This window comes from Pseudorca crassidens, chromosome 16, assembly GCF_039906515.1.
Source record: "Pseudorca crassidens isolate mPseCra1 chromosome 16, mPseCra1.hap1, whole genome shotgun sequence".
Classification (NCBI taxonomy): Eukaryota; Metazoa; Chordata; class Mammalia; order Artiodactyla; family Delphinidae; genus Pseudorca; species Pseudorca crassidens.
Genome location: NC_090311.1, coordinates 80,525,804 through 80,542,031, shown reverse-complemented (window position 1 = coordinate 80,542,031; position 16,228 = coordinate 80,525,804). Strand labels below are relative to the sequence as shown.

Sequence of the window (16,228 nt, the reverse complement as noted above, 5' to 3'; positions counted from 1 at the left end):
GCCTGTGCTCCGCAACGGGAGAGGCTGCAACAGTGAGAGGCCGTGTACCGCCAAAAAAAAAAAAAAAAAAAAAAAATTGCTGAATGCTTATCCAAAAGGGAGATACATATTTTCCCAAATACTCTAATTTAAAATTGGGTCATCTTTAATTGACCACTCATCCCTGTTTAAAGGCAAAACAGTGGGCCACCAGGGCAAGTGTTGGGGGAAGAAGGGTTGCATCTGCACGTTTCTTAAAGCAATAGGGAGAATGACCTCAGATTATTTTTAATTTTTTTTCCAAAGTTGGTCAATATACAGGAAGCTCACTGATTTTTGTCAGTGTCATCAGTATCCTTGTAAATGCAAACCTTTATACAGCCTCTATTTATTATCTTTCTGTCCATTTCTTTTCTTTGTTGTAATTTTTAAATAGCTCTATTGCGATATAATTGACATACAAAAACCCTGTGTGTGTGTGTGTGTGTGTGTGTGCGCGCGCATATATAGAGAGAAATGGTGTACAATTTGATGACTTTTGACCTAGGTATATCCCCATGAAACCATCACCATAATTAAGATAATTAGCATATTCATCACACACACCCCAAATTTCCTCTCCTGACCTTTTCTAATCTATCTCTCTCTTCTCTCCTCACCTATCCTCAGATAAACTGCCCTGCTCCATCACTATAATTTGCTTTCATTTCCTAGAATGTTATATAAATAGAACTGTAGACAATGTATTCTTTTCTGGTCTGGCTTCTCTCACTAGTATAATTATTCTGAGATTAATCCATGTGTTATCTGTATCAACAGTCCATTCCTTTTCGGTGCTGTATAATATTCCTCTGTGTGGATGTACCCCACACTGTGTTGAACCATTCACTCATGGATAGACATCTGAGTTGTTCCCAGTTTGGGGCTATTATAAATAAAACTGCTATGAATGTTCACAGACCTGTTTCTGGACACATGCTTTTGTTTATCTTGGGTAAATACCTAACAGTAGAATGTCTGGATCATATGGTAGGTTTAGGCTTAACATTTTAAGAAACTGCCACATGATTTTCCAAAGTTGTTGTAACCATTTTACATTCTCACTGGCAGTCTGGAGGGTTCCAGTTGCTTTGTATCCTTGACAAGGATACACGCTTGGTGCAGTCAGCATTTTTTATTTTAGCCATTCCAGTGGTTGTGTGGTACAGTGGTTCTCGACCACTGCCTTCTCAACAATTGTCTCAATTGGGGACAATCTGACCTCCCAAGGGACATTTGGAAAGAGACATTTTTGTTACATTTTGCGTAGAGGAAGAGTGTTACCGGCATCAGGTGGGTAGAGGCCCGGGATGCAGCTAAACATCCTACAATGCTCAGGATAACCCCTGACAACAGAGGATTATCCGGCTCAGTGTCAATAGTGTGAGGTCAAGAAAGCTGGATATAGCAGTATCTAATTACGGTTTTAATTTGCATTTTCCAATGGCTAACAATGTCGAGCATTTTTCATGTACTTAATTTTTTAAAGGTCATTTACAATAGCATCAAAAATAGGAAATATTTAGGGATAAATAGGACAAAAAATATGCAAGACCTGTACATTGAAAGCTATGAAACATTGCTGAGAGAAACTAAAGAAATAAATGGAGAGATATACCATGTTCTTGGATCTGAAGATTCAATATTGTTAAGGAGTCAGTTCTTACCAAGTTGATTTACAGAGTCAATGCAATCCTGATCAAAATTCTAACAGGATTTTTCTGTACAAATTGGCAAGCTCATTCAAAAATTTATTTGGAAATGCAATGGACCTAGACTAAGTAAGACTTTGAAACTTTGAAAAAGAAGAACAAAGTTGGAGGACATTCAATATCTGGTTTCAGAACTTGTATGTGCAAAACTACAGTAATCAGGTATTGATGGTATTGGCACAAAATATACATCAAGGTTAACTGAACAGAATAAAGCATCCATAAATAAACCAACATGTAAATAGCCAATTGATTTTAAACAAAGAGGTCGGGACTTCCCTGGTGGCGCAGTGGTTAAGAATCCACCTACCGATGCAGGGGATACGGGTTCAATCCCCGGTCCAGGAAGATCCCACATGCCGTGGAGCAACTAAGCCTGTGCACCACAACTACTGAGCGTGCGCTCTAGAGCCCAAAAGCCACAACTACTGAGCCCATGTGCCACAACTACTGAAGCCACGCGCCTAGAGTCCACACTCCACCACAAGAGAAGCCACCGCAATGAGAATCCCGCACGCTGCAACGAAGAGTAGTCCCCACTTGCCACAGCTAGAGAAAGCCCGCGCAGCAATGAAGACCCAACACAGCCAAAGATAAATAAATAAAATTAATTATTTAAAAAAATACAAAGAGGTCAAGGTAAAATGGCACCTTTCCCCAAAATAAGGTGGAGGATAAATCTTTTTAACGAATGGTTCTGGAGCAGTTGAATAGGCATCTACAAAAACAAAACAACAAAAAGCTCCTTTACACTTACCTCACATCACGTACAAAAATTAACTCAACCTGCCTCATAAATCTAAGTTACACTATCGAATTTTTCAAAGAAAACATAAGAGGAAATCTTAGTGACCTTGGGTTTGGCAAAGCTTTCTTAAATAGGACACTAAAAGCTAGAATTATAAAAGAAAAAAATGTCGTAAATTGAATTTTATGAAAATTTAAAACATCTGTTCTTCAAAAGACTTTGTTATAGAATGAAAAGGCAAGGCAAAGCTTGGGAAAAAAACATTTGCAAAACATACATCCAACAAAAGACTTTTATCTATAATATATAAAGAACTTTACTGATCAATAAGAAGTCCAACAACTCTTCCCTACCCCATTCCTAGCTGCACATGGGCAAAAGTTTTGAACAGACTCACCAAAGGAGATGGTAGATGGTAATTACTGAGTTTTTTCCTCGTGGTGCCAATGAATAAAAATATAGATGACTCTCTTAATATTGGTGAAAGTAACATCAGCAAAATAAAAAGGAAATGACTCCCTCTTTTCCTACGGCCACCAAAGAGCAGATATTATTTTGCTCCAAAAATTGTATTCTTGAAAATATTTTTTAAAAGGAAACTTGAAAGAGATTGGACCTCAGAGATTGTTGGACCTCAGAGATTGTTGGTGTGTTTTCTGGGCCAGTATTTTTGCCTGTGGATGCTGAATCATAGTTCTAGCTGTAAACACAAATGTATATGGTTTTTCTGTGAATGTTTCACAAAGGTCTAATCTTAGTGTACATATAATTTTCTACCTTTTTCAACAGTAGTTTCTTTTGTAACCATTATAAATATTATTGTATAGACTTACTAACAGTATCTTACTGGCTAAATAATTTTCCATCTTGTGATGCCATACACGTACATACCCATACATACACAAAACAGTGTCATAGTGGACACTCAAAGTATTAATTTAGTGAATGAAACTGAATGCAAACTTTTCCTAACTGCTAGATATTAGGTTGCCTTCCATTTTTTACCCTAATGAAGTATGCTGCAATCATTATCTTTTTGCACCTAATTCTTTTTTCATATTTTGAATTAATTCTCTAGAAAACCTATGACAGAGATTTACTATATCATAGGTTATGAATATTTCACAATTCTTGATAAATTATGCCTTACCAGATGATTGTAATAATTTACACAAATACAATGTCTAAGAGATCTCATCTTGTCACAATTGGCAATATCATTCATTTATCCTGTGCTAATCAAGTGGAACAAAAACTGCCATCTTATTTTAACTTGCATTTCTTTATTTATAATAAGTGTAAATATACTTCATACATTTACCTACTAAATACTGTTCCTAAATAAAATGTATATATTAATATCATTTGCTTATAGAGTTTAAAAAATCAAATTGTAAAAGGAGTTGGTACAAGAAACTTAACTTTTATCAAATTCGTAACAAATATTTTTACCAAATTATTTGCATTTTATTGCCCTTTTTTACATATAGAAATTTAAAATTTTTATGCACTCAAATCTGTGTGTGTGTGTGCATGCACGCACGTGTGTGTTATTTTTATCTTATAGATTCCATGGTCTGGAAAATCATTTGCTTTCTTGAATTTTAATAAATGTTTGATGTTATTTCATGCTCTTTATTGAAAATTTCTTTTACATTTTTAAAAACGCAAGCCATGCATACAGAAAAATGTATAAAATAAGTATGTACAATTTCAGAATAATTGTAAAGTGAATGCCTCAGTGACCACCTCCTGGTTGAAGGAAATCTAGCATTCCCAGCCCCCAAAAAGCCCCTTGTATGTGGTTCCCTGATCATAAATCCTTCTTTCCCCTCTTGGGGTTCCCTATCAACTATCCTGATTGATGAAAATCATTTTCTTGCTTTAAAAAAATGAATGTTTGCTACTTATGTTCGTAACTGTAAGCAGCTTAGTTTGCGTACTTCTCCCCAACAGATGGTACCATACTGTACGTATCTGTTTGCGTCTTGCTTCCTTTGCTCAACATTGTGTGGTTAAAATTCACCATATATAGCTCTAGTAAGGTCTTTTCCTCTGCTGAAGGGGACATTCTACTGTGGGTGGAATTTCCAGTGGCTTCAGTGTGGGGCTCTTGTGAACAAATGCTATGATGAGCAATCTTATATGTGTATTTTGGTACAGATGTGCAAGATTTGCTCCAGGGTAAATATGTATTTAGAAGTAGAATTGCTGGCTGTAGTGTATATGTAGCTTCAATTTTATAATACCAGACTGCTTCCAAAACAGATGTACGAATTTACACTACCACCAGCAGTGCATGAGAGTTCCCTTGTGCCACACTTTTGTCAACACTTAGTATTGTGAGAACTTTAATTTTTTGTCTGGTTGGTGTGAAATGGTAACTCAGTGTGGTTTTAGGTTGGAGTTTCCTGATTAGTAATTAGATTGCATATATAGTCATGTTTTAGCCATTTATATTTACCCACTTTTAATTGAGATATATGGCTTTCTTACTGATTTATAGGAATTTTATGTTTCATCATGACACTAGTGCTTTATCAACTATATATATTTTAAAAATTGTTTCCCATTCTGTGGCTTGTTTTTTTAAGTCTTTTTTCTGTATTATTTGATAAATCAAAGGTCATAATTTTAATGAGTTTGAATTTTTGTGTTATTTAAAAAATTTTTCCTACGCTGATATAAAGATAATTTCCTTCATTATGATTCTAAGTGCTTTCAGGATTTGTCCTCTCATGTTTAGGTGTGTGATCCATCTGGAATTGACTTTTAAGTATAGTGTAACAGAGGAGTCCTATTATATTTTGTTACTTAGAAGAACTTCTATTTTTTTTCATTCCTTTTTTCCTTCTATACAGGGTTGGAACTTACATGCTTTGTTTCTATTCCTTTAGTAGTTATCCTAGACAATCCAACATGCAGGCTTAACTTATCACAGTCTAAATTTAATCAATATTTTAATTCATCTTCTGGACATGACTAAGAACTTTCAAGTCTTGGAGTCCATTTCTCCTCCCATCCAAACTTGTATGTTATTGTACTCACATATTTCAATTCTACTTTACATTTTTTAAGCCAACCATACACTCACTACGGTTTTATACAGTTAAACTTTATTTAGATTTACTAATGTATTTGCCACTTTCTCTTCTCTTTGTGCTTTCTTGCAAATTAGACCATCTGAGATCACTTTCTGTTGAACACTGTCCTTCAGAATTACATTCAGTGAGAATCTCTCAGCATTTTTCTAAAATATTTTTATTTTGTCCTCATTCTTGAAAGATATTTTCACTGGGTACAGAATTCTAGCTTGGCAGTTACTTGCTTTACAGAACTTCAAATCTATCAAGCTGTCTTCTGGTTTCTACTATTGCTTTTGATAATGGAGCACTGAGGCTGTCATTCATTTGCATGTAATCTGTTCCTTCTGTTTAACCAATTTAAGATGGTCTGTATCTTTGGTGTACTGCAGTTTCACTATGCTTTGTTCATTGTGGATTCTTCTTTAATTTATCCTGCTTATGATTCACCAGAACTCTTTTTGTTTGTTTGGTTTTTTGCGGTACGCGGGCCTCTCAGTGTTGTGGCCTCTCCCGTCACGGAGCACAGGCTCCGGACGCGCAGGTTCAGCGGCCATGGCTCACAGGTGCAGCTGCTCTGCGGCACGTGGGATCTTCCCGGACCTGGGCACGAACCCGTGTCCCCTGCATCGGCAGGCGGACTCTCAACCACTGCGCCACCAGGGAAGCCCCTACCAGAATTCTTAAATCTCTGATCAGTGTCTTTCATCAGTTATGGTAAATAGTCAAATATTATCTCATCAAATATTCATTATATGCTTCAGTCTCTCTCCCTTTTTTCTGGAATTCTGATTAGATATATAGTATATCTTCTTACTCCATCCTTCATGCCTCTGCATCTCTGTTTCATATTTCCTAATTTTTTGTCTATCAGTGTTGCATTCTGGATACTTTCTTCTGTCTTGATCTTTCAGTTCACTAATTCTCTCTTCAGAGATATCTAATCTCCCGTGTGTGTGTGTGTGTGTGTGTGTGTGTGTGTGTGTGTGTGTATGTGTGTTTACTTTAATTGCTTCATTTTGTTTGTTTAGGAAGGACTCTCTGGTTCTCTTTCAAACATTCTGGATCATTTGATATATTTTCTGTTGTCTATAAATTTTAAGGCTTTTATTTCTATAAACACAGTAAGTAGAGTTGTTTCAAATCTACATCTGATCCTTCCAATATCTGAAGTGTTTGCAAACCTATTTCTGCTGGTTCTTTGTTTTTCTGTGTAGTTTTAAACTTTATTGAAAGCTGCTCATATCCCTTAGAAAATTGGTTTTGGGAATGCTTGGAGACCTAGGAGGAAGGAATCCTTTAGAGAGGATTCATGTTTTTGTTTTTGTTTTTCTGTCGTGAGGTATTTCCAGTTGGGGGCCACTTTAAGCTACATTCATAAATTGAGGGGGTTTGTACCATCCAGATATTAGCACTTGTACTGCAAATCAATGGAAATGATTCTTTCGTTCGACCCTGGAGTGAGTTTGCTTGCATTCCCCTGGCACTGTGGAGGGTGGAATGGATTCCTTCTGGTTCATTCTTCCACTGAGAGTGGGCCCTTAGTGTCCCAGGTTGATGAGCAGATGGTCTCCCCTTGGACACCCACTTTGGCAGGCTTGGGCTTTCATTTCTCTTCCCCACAGTTGGAGGGCTGAAAACCAAGGCTCAAGGTCCCCTGGTTAGGCAGATGTGAAGGTTCCCTTTTTCACTTAAATTCTGACTTGATAATTCCTTATTATTTTGTCAGTTTTTTGTCACATTTAAGAAAGATTTTTTCATTTCATTTTATTTTATTGAACTATAGTTGACTTACAATGTCATGTTAATCTCAGGTGTACAGCAAAGTGATTCATATATGTATATATGTATTTTTTTCAGATTTTTTCACTTATAGATTATTATAAAGTATTGAGTATAGTTCCCTGTGCTCTACAGTAGGTCCTTGTTCATTATCTATTTTATATATAGTAGTGTGTATGTGTTAATCCCATCCTCCTAAGAAAGACTTTTTTGTATTTTATTCAGAATTTTCAGTATTAATCAGCAGAGTTTGGTTATAATAACAATATACCAGAGATGGAAAATACCAGAGATGGAAAAGTATCATTTGATCTTTCCTTCCCTCTCTCTAACTTGGTGTCTGGGGAGGGATTAACACATGAAATTCTTTTTCACATCCCGCTACTAAAGAACTACTTCAGCACCATACACTGAATAATCAATTCCTGATTGTGACATTAAATTTTCACATAATCCATTCATATAAATAATTTGTCTCTTTTCTGTGTTTTACTGACCTCACTAACCCCATTCTCTAATCTTGGATGAGTCTCATATTTTTTCCTGATTACTCAATCTTTATAATCTACTTTAAACCTCAAAGTGCTAAGTTCCTCTTTCTTATTCTTCTTTTTCAGATTTTTTAAGCTATTATTAACTGCTATACTTCTAAATGAACCTTAGAATTATTTCCCCAAGTTGTGAATATAATTCCTTCAGAACTGTCTTGAACTACAGTAAACCTATAAATTTATTAGAAAGAATTGGCATTTAAGAAATTTCAGCCTTCCCATACAAAATCAGGTCTGTTTATCACCACTTATTCAGAACTTCATTTACATTTTAATAGACTGCTGTAGCTTTCTTTATTTCTGACACTACTTGTTAAAATCATTCTATTATCAACTCATAGATTTTGTTGCTATCGTGAGTTCAACCATGTTTTCGTTATATCGTCTATGGTTATTTCTGATATGTTAGAATGCTCTTGTTTTCTATCGTGAGTTCAACCATGTTTTCGTTATATCGTCTATGTTATTTCTGATACGTTAGAATGCTCTTGTTTTTCTGATTTTTTTGTTTCTGGTGGTATTTATGAATTCTCTTATTAATCACAGTCGACTTCAATAAACTTTTCTATGCATTCTTTACGTATGTAATAATGTAATCCACACTTCTTTCTCTTTCAGGACTTAACACTAGCCAGAATTTCTAAAACACTATTCAATAAAACTAATGTTTTGTTGCCTATTTTAATGATAAATCCATGCATGATTAGCTAATAACTCTATTAGCTCTTAGTACACAGAATGTTTTAAATCCACTGTGGCATTTTATGTAACACTTCATGCTCCAACCCTAAAAAGAAGTTTAAGAAGCCCTGATCCAACACTACACACCCAGCAGATTTAGACAGCATGGGGGCTGGAAAAATCTATGTGATACAACCAATTGTTTAAAAGAAGCTGTCTGAATAATACAGATAAAAATTAATTTTGTTTGTTTGTCTCTAGATACAATGAAAGTAACAAATCTGAATGCGATAGTTAGCTAGTGGGAAGCAACAGCATAGCACAGGGAGATCAGCTCGGTGCTTTGTGACCACCTAGAGGGGTGGGCTAGGGACGGTGGGAGGGAGGCTCAAGAGGGAGGGGATATGGGGACATGTGTATGCCTATGGCTGACTCACTTTGTTGTGCAACAGAAACTAACACGGTATTGTGAAGCAATTATACTCCAATAAAGATCTATTAAAAAAAAAACCATTGAAAGTGATGAAAATGGGTAAGGGTACAAACGGAAAGACCGTGCTAATAAGGCATATGGAAAACGACTAACCTGGCAAACCACTAGTGGAAAGTTTATATTTTTATTAACCATTGAACTGTGGTAATAAACTTTGTGTGCATAACCTGTGTTGCTCATATAGAATAAACCCACTGACAGAGCTCTGGTTATCTCCATTTCTAGATCAATGCCCCTTAAAGCACAGTCTGTGGGTCCCCTGAACAGAATCACCTGGGTGAACAGTCTCATTAATATGCAGATCCCCAGGCCCTGCCCCAGGCCAAGTGGATCACAATAGAAGGAAGGGCTGGAAAACAGATCAAATGAGGCTCCCTAGGGGTTTCTCATATAAACTAAAATGTAAGGGAAGAGAGACAGAGACAGGGAGAGAGAGAGACAAAGAGAGAATAAGAGAGCCAGAGAGAGACATAAAGAAACAAAATCAGAAACAAGGAGGGAAATTTCATCCCTGCACGATGACATGAAAGGTGTTATACATCAAGATGTAAAAGACGAACCTGAGAGCCTCGTGAAAATGTTATAATTAGATGAGAAGACTTTTCAGAGAGATGAACACACACATCATATTAAATCCCCTACAAGGTATGTGCTCGACATGGTACAAAGCATTTCAAAGTATATTAAAACCAAGTAAGGCAACACCTAACCCATCACGGCTAATCATGCTAATGAAATGTCTGCTAGGCAAATTTCTTGTCAGATTTCATTGTAATTTATACATTATTTTTACCGCAATAAATGAGAAAGCATCCTCATCATTCATGAAATCAAGGAACATCTGTGGGGATAGTTTTTTCAAATATCCATGGGAAACTCTTGGGTAGACTTCGGGCCCCCAGGACTTTCACAGAAATCGATCTGGGAATGTGAGTTTGATCTCGTCCCTCTAAGTTTCCTGGTATAAATATTAGAGGTCAGGTTGTTGATGCTACTTTTGAATGTCAAATGTCTTCTCTGTTATCTGCCATCTCATCAGCTCTGGAAGCTTCACCTCACACCTTGCTTTCAAGTGTATCTCAGCCTTTATGACACAATTACACAGTGCTGGATGTCAATTATACCTCAATAAAACTAGAAGGAAAAAATTAATTCAGCAATTAACGAACCCTTATTCCTAGTGATTTGTGTTTTCATTCCCTTTGGTGACAGACAAGTCTCAATGCTTTAGCTAGAATTGTAACCACACTCAAAGGCACAGAGGTCTGAGTATGAATTCTTTTAAATGCTGTCATGTTGCTATGAGTCTTGCATATTGTCTCGAAATGGTGGATTGCAATTTAACTCATCTAAATTCAACGGAATGTACTGGGTATCCATGAGGCACAGATACTGTGGAGACCAGGACAAATGAGACATGGCTCCTAGAGGTGCTTGCAATCAATAGCCCATTAACTGCTTTTCCTTTGATCTGTCATTCTTAAAAATTCAGAAAAAGCATGGCTGGGAGGCAGCTGACTGCTCCAAGCTCAGTACTCGAATGGGAGATTATGTGACCAATGAGCATTGCTTTTCAAACTATTAAGGTTTGGACGTTGATACCGAAGAGATACACCTGCTCCAAGCCATTTCCCTGGTGAACAGAGAAAGCATCATTCTTTCACAACTTTTTCTTTCTTTCTTTCTTCCTTCTTTTCCTCCTTCCTTTCCCTCTCCTGTGCTCCAACCAATACGGTGGCTCCTTCTGCAACATCCCAGACATAAGTCTAAAGCCCAAGCGCCCCTCCCAAGGGATTTACAGATGTCAGCCTTGAACCCAAAGACCCAGGAAAGAGTTCCCTGAGCTCAGCACGAGGCTCAGGCAAGGATGTGGAGAGGAGAGTGGTAGTGGGGTGGGCAGGGCACATCCAGAATGCAGTTTGGCTGAATGTTTAATTGACAAGCTTTTCTTCACGCCCATCCCACCTGCTGCTTGGGGCCAGCAGTGGGCGGAATTGTCTGAACAGGGCTCATTTGAATATCCAGGCAAACTGCATCAGTTGAGGACCAAGTGAGCACCTGTGGCAGGTGTGCACCGCATCCACCCTCCAGAGACTCAAAGGGTCCACACGGGGCAGGCAGCTCATGGTCTATTCCACACCAAGTCACGTGGTGGTCCTGCATACATTATACAACACAAATGTCTCACCACAGAATCTTTCATCTTCTTGGGGAGAGGGTCTGCAGCCAACTCTTCCAGATTTTGATGTAAAAACTTATGAAGCAATCTGCACTGAATAAAGGACCTGAAAATGGAAAAACACACACAGGTTTTACTTTTTAAAATATGTGCCTATTCCAAGGTTTGAGGTAAGCAGCTTCACCTTAGACCTCACACTCACAAATGACAAAAGCCAGCGCTCTCTCCTTTAGATAATTCGTAATAAAGAAAAAGAGGTGCGTGTTCAAGTGACCACAAAGACAACGGTTGAACTTCAAATTCCATCCTGATTACAGTAAGTCCCCTACATATGAACGAGTTCCGTTCCAAGAGGGTATTCCTAAGTCCAACAAAGTTAGCCTAAGTACCCAACTAACACAATCAGCTATCTAGGACTGTACTGTAATAGGTTTATAATAATTTTCACACAAATAATACATAAAAAACAGAAAAAAATAAAGAAAACATTTTTAATCTTACAGTACAGTCCCTTGAAAAGTACAGTAGTCCAGTACAACACCTGGCATACTGGGGCGGGTATCGAGTGAACAGGCAAGAAAAGGTACTGACTGGGGTAGGGAGAGGAGGTGGGAGATGGCAGAGCTGAAGGATCGTCCATCAGCAACAGGAGACGGAGGGCAAGCTGCAATTTCACGCACGCCTGACGTGATTGGAAATGCGAACACACGTTTGCATCTTTGAAAGTTCGCAACTTGAAGGTTCCTGTGTAGGGGACTTACTGCGAAGCTGTTGAGGACCACAGGAGGTATCGGTACCCCCGACTGCCAACTGCTAGCTAAGCTCATGGAGATCCTCTATTTCGGTCAGACCAAAATACAGAACAATATTTGATAAGAAAATTTGTGCTATCAACATTTAACCTTTCCCCATTTTCCACGCCTTTCATCTTGCTGTACCTGACGGCCTAAAATTATAATTTTTCAGCCCCCCAAACAGTTATGGTTATCTTAAGTCAATATCTCCCGTTAAGTGTGGAGAAGTTACATGAGATGACTGATTGACTGACTGGATTGACTGACTGGTCCCTGAAACTATGGCATCACATGAAGGGTTTTCAGTTCCAAAGTGCATATTTATCAAAAACTTGAAAGATAACAAATAAAGGGAAGACTGGAAAGTATATTCTCAAGGGACTAAGCGTTATTAGTAAATGCCTTTTAAAACTTTGGCACACACTTCACTTTAAATCCAGAGGGCACTGCCACACTAAGAGCAAAACACAACAGAACAAAACTTTTCCTTTCAGAGATGCCAGTCTAGTCTCCCCAGGGCAGCTGCCTGGCATAAAGGCAGCGATGCCACTTTGTGGACCCAGAGAGGGTACTTGCGAAGGTTGGTGCTTCTCGTATGACTCACGAGGGAAAGTCAAAGACAGGGCTCGGGTGCAAGAGGCCATCTGTTCCTGGCCTTGCGAATTTCACTCCAAAAGCACCAGAGCAAAGCTTATATGTGCCCTAGAACTTGACCCCTGATTTTCATTCATTTCCGGTCGGTCCTGCATTTCTCCCACCATCGCCCAGGACCCAGCTGGTTTAACGGGAAAGAGTCCAAGCACCATGAGCTCTGGATGAGAGAGCAAGGCTGCAGGACCAGGGGACGGCTGTGTGTGTGGGGGGGGGGGTGTATGTGTGTGTATGTGTGGTGTGTGTGTGTGTCTGTGTCTGTGTGTGTGGTGTGTGTGTGTGTGTGTGTCTGTGTGTGTCTGTGTGTCTCTGTGTGTGTGTCTGTGTGGTGTCTGTGTGTGTGTCTGTGTGTGGTGTGTGGTGTCTGTGTGTGTGGTGTGGTGTGTGTGTGTGTGTGTGTGGTGTGTGTGTCTGTGTGTGTGTGTGGTGTGTGTGTGGTGTGTGTGTCTGTGTGTGTATGGTGTGTGTGTGGTGTGTATGTGTCTGTGTGTGTGGGTGTGTGTGGTGTGTGTGGTGTGTGTGTGTCTGTGTGTGTGTGGTGTGTGTGTCTGTGTATGTGTGTGGTGTGTGTGTGTGTGTGTGTCTGTGTGTGTGGTGTGTGTGGTGTGTGTGTGTGTCTGTGTGTGTGTGTGTGTGTGTCTGTGTGTCTGTGTGTCTGTGTGGTGTCTGTGTGTGTCTCTGTGTCTGTGTGTGTGTGTGTGTGTGGTGCGTCTGTGCGTGTGGTGTGTGCGTGGTGTGTGTGTCTGTGTGTGTGTGTGGTGTGTGTGTGGTGTGTGTGTCTGTGTGTGTCTGTGTATGTGTGTGGTGTGTGTGTGGTGTGTGTGTCTGTGTGTGTATGGTGTGTATGTGTCTGTGTGTGTGGTGTGTGTGGTGTGTCTGTGTGTCTGTGTGGTGTCTGTGTGTGTCTGTGTGTCTGTGTGTGTGTGTGTGTGTGGTGCGTCTGTGCGTGTGGTGTGTGTGTCTGTGTCTGTGTGTGGTGTGTGTGTCGGTGTGTGGTGTGTGTGTCTGCGTTACTCACAGGAGCACAGAGGGGTCGCTGCTCTGTCTGCTCAGATGGTAGGAAAGCGCAACCAGGAGGCCACAGAAGGCAGAGAACAGTGCTGGGATGTGCTGCGTGCTCCAGGGTTCCTGAGCAAAAGATCAGAGAGCCAAGTCACTCCACGCCTGGGTGCAGAAAACGCTTAGCAGGTGTCCCTGAGGTCCAGCTGGCGGACGCAGTGTCCTGTGATCACTCCTGCCAACGGGCATCCAAGCACCTGACGGCTCCCCAGACACCTAGCCTGTGAAAGTACAAGCATGGATTTTGACAAGGGACTGGCTATAGGGGGCGGGGGTACATTTGAAACAAATGGTGCATATTTATGAAAACACATTAACATCACCTTTTCTGAAATTCAGTTTAGGATTTTTATAAGATGTAGCATTAAACATGTGTTGCCTCTTTTGAATTAAATATAATAATAATCACATAAAAACTGTATTTCTTAATGTTTATTTAATGTTTATTTATTCAAAAGGTAGTAGACAGGGCTCCCCTGGTGGCGCAGTGGTTGAGAGTCCGCCTGCCGATGCAGGGGACACGGGTTCGCGCCCCGGTCCGGGAAGATCCCACATGCCGCGGAGCGGCTGGGCCCGTGAGCCATGGCCGCTGAGCCTGCGCGTCCGGAGCCTGTGCTCTGCAACGGGAGAGGCCACAGCAGTGAGAGGCCCACGTGCCACAAAAAAAATAAATCGATAAATAAGTAAAATCTAAAAAATTAAATGCAAAGGCCCCCTCCCCCCCGTTACCCTGGAAAGCCATGGCGCTCTCTTCTCTCCTTCGGTGCCCACCAGCCTTGCAAGAGGCTCCTCACCGGCCAGTGCATCTGTCACGTGGGGCAGCCCCTCCCCCACGGGTACAGCACCTCCTCACAGCATGGGCTTCAAGCTGGGCAGACCTGGATTTGAATCCTGGTCCTGCCAGGGATGAGCTGTGTGGCCTTGGCTAAGTTACTTAACATCTCTGAGCATCGTGTTAGTTTCCTCTTCTTTAGAAAGAGAAAATAACACATAGGCAGGGGTTGCTGCAAGGGTACTTTTCTGTATGCTGGGCCATTTTTTTAAGCTTTTGGTATGAGACGGTTCAACACAGCCCCTTCTTGGTGACTGGTACCCAGGGCTCTGAGCCAGACTGTCCTGGGCTGTTCCCTGTCCATCATCCCCACAGTCAGCTGGTCCTAATGTGTTCCTGATGCATCTTTCAATGCATCTCCAATTTGCCCTTCCTTTCATTGCATCGTACTGGGTCAGGCATCCACTGCCTTGTTCCGGGGCTACTGTTAATAGCTTCATAGTGGGAAGATCTTGCAATCTCCATATCCCTCCCCACTCCACCGACTCCACGATTCACCCTCCACAACACAAAAGAGTGGTCCTCTTCCCATAAAAGGCAAATCAATCACGACTGCCCTTCACTCAGTATTTTTCAGCGATTCCTCATTGCCTACCGAAAAAATCTGCTCCCCAGGAAGCTAGCGAAGCCAGTTAGGATCCAGCCCTAGTTCAACTTTTCAGCCTCCTTCTGCACATGTAGTAGAAGCACAGCAGCAAAACCATAAAGATGTGTTGCTTCCTGGCCCCCCTGCCTTCGCACACAAAGCTGCATCTGCCCAGAGAGCTCTTCCACTCTGACCCTAGTCCACTCTCCTCTGCCTGGTGAACTCCTACCCATGCTTCAGTGCCCAGTATAAGAAGTCCCACCTGCCTGGTGCTGTCTCCCTCATTTCCCAGGCAGATAAAAGCTCTCCCCTTGCATCAGAACCATCGTTAAACACGTTTTCTTCAGCATTTAAGATATCTCACTCCTGTTATGGGCATGGGTAGGACTTGCCCCCTCCGGATTCCCTGCAGAGGGGCAGTTTGCATCTCTTCCCTGTACTTGGCACCAATGTTAGCACATCAACCTGTCCTTGAGAGAATAAGGTTTCAGTTTTCATGATTACACCAGTCCGTCTTCTATGACCTGTGCGGAAAAAAATGTTTCAGCAAGAAAAGAGGGTGAAGACATTAAGTAGCTTAGAGCAAATGTGTGTCAGGCAGTGAAATGTCACAGAAATGATTAGACTATTAGAGGGAAGGCATCTCATGACCGGAAAACTAATTTTTTTCATTCAAACAGCACCCCCAGTAACAGACAATTTATTCTGGAACTTGGGAATTTTATTGTTTCTTGAAAGTTCATTCATGAAACATTTATGGGCCACTTGCTATGTGTCAGGCACCAAGCAGCACACCTCGGAGGAGGGCAGCACAGGTGTCTGGGGAGGGAAGAACATGAGTAACTGTAATAAAGTGTGACAGGTGATGGACGGTGAGGTGCCTGCTGCTGGGTGCTCACCAGGCAAGCAGCAGAGGCTCCAGTGAGTCCAGGGATTGGCGTTTAAGTGGAGCCCCGCACAGAAGAAACGTGGAGAACACAGTCCTTCCCCTGCAGGGGCTTCTCGAGGACCAAGCTGGGCTCTGGGGTGCCGTGGGTGGATGGAGCTGACCCCAGCCAT

General features: G+C 40.8%; 1 protein-coding gene and 1 long non-coding RNA gene across 6 annotated transcripts in view; both read right to left on the bottom strand.

The window, feature by feature from the left end:
- LOC137209416 (uncharacterized) overlaps positions 1-16,228 on the bottom strand; it is a 426,966-nt gene that overhangs the window by 153,144 nt on the left and 257,594 nt on the right. The gene's annotated exons all lie outside the window — the stretch shown is intronic.
- The window catches only part of PCNX2 (pecanex 2), a 274,115-nt gene that overhangs the window by 151,990 nt on the left and 105,897 nt on the right, over positions 1-16,228 (bottom strand). For all 5 annotated transcript variants that reach the window (XR_010936051.1, XM_067711081.1, XM_067711082.1 and 2 more), the window contains 2 exons: positions 13,711-13,820; positions 11,257-11,353 (listed from right to left, as the gene is read on the bottom strand). Coding sequence is in view for 4 of the 5 variants with exons in the window: in XM_067711081.1 (XP_067567182.1) it covers positions 11,257-11,353; positions 13,711-13,820 (207 nt within the window). In the remaining variant the exon portion in view is untranslated. The remainder of the gene's footprint in view (positions 1-11,256; positions 11,354-13,710; positions 13,821-16,228) is intronic.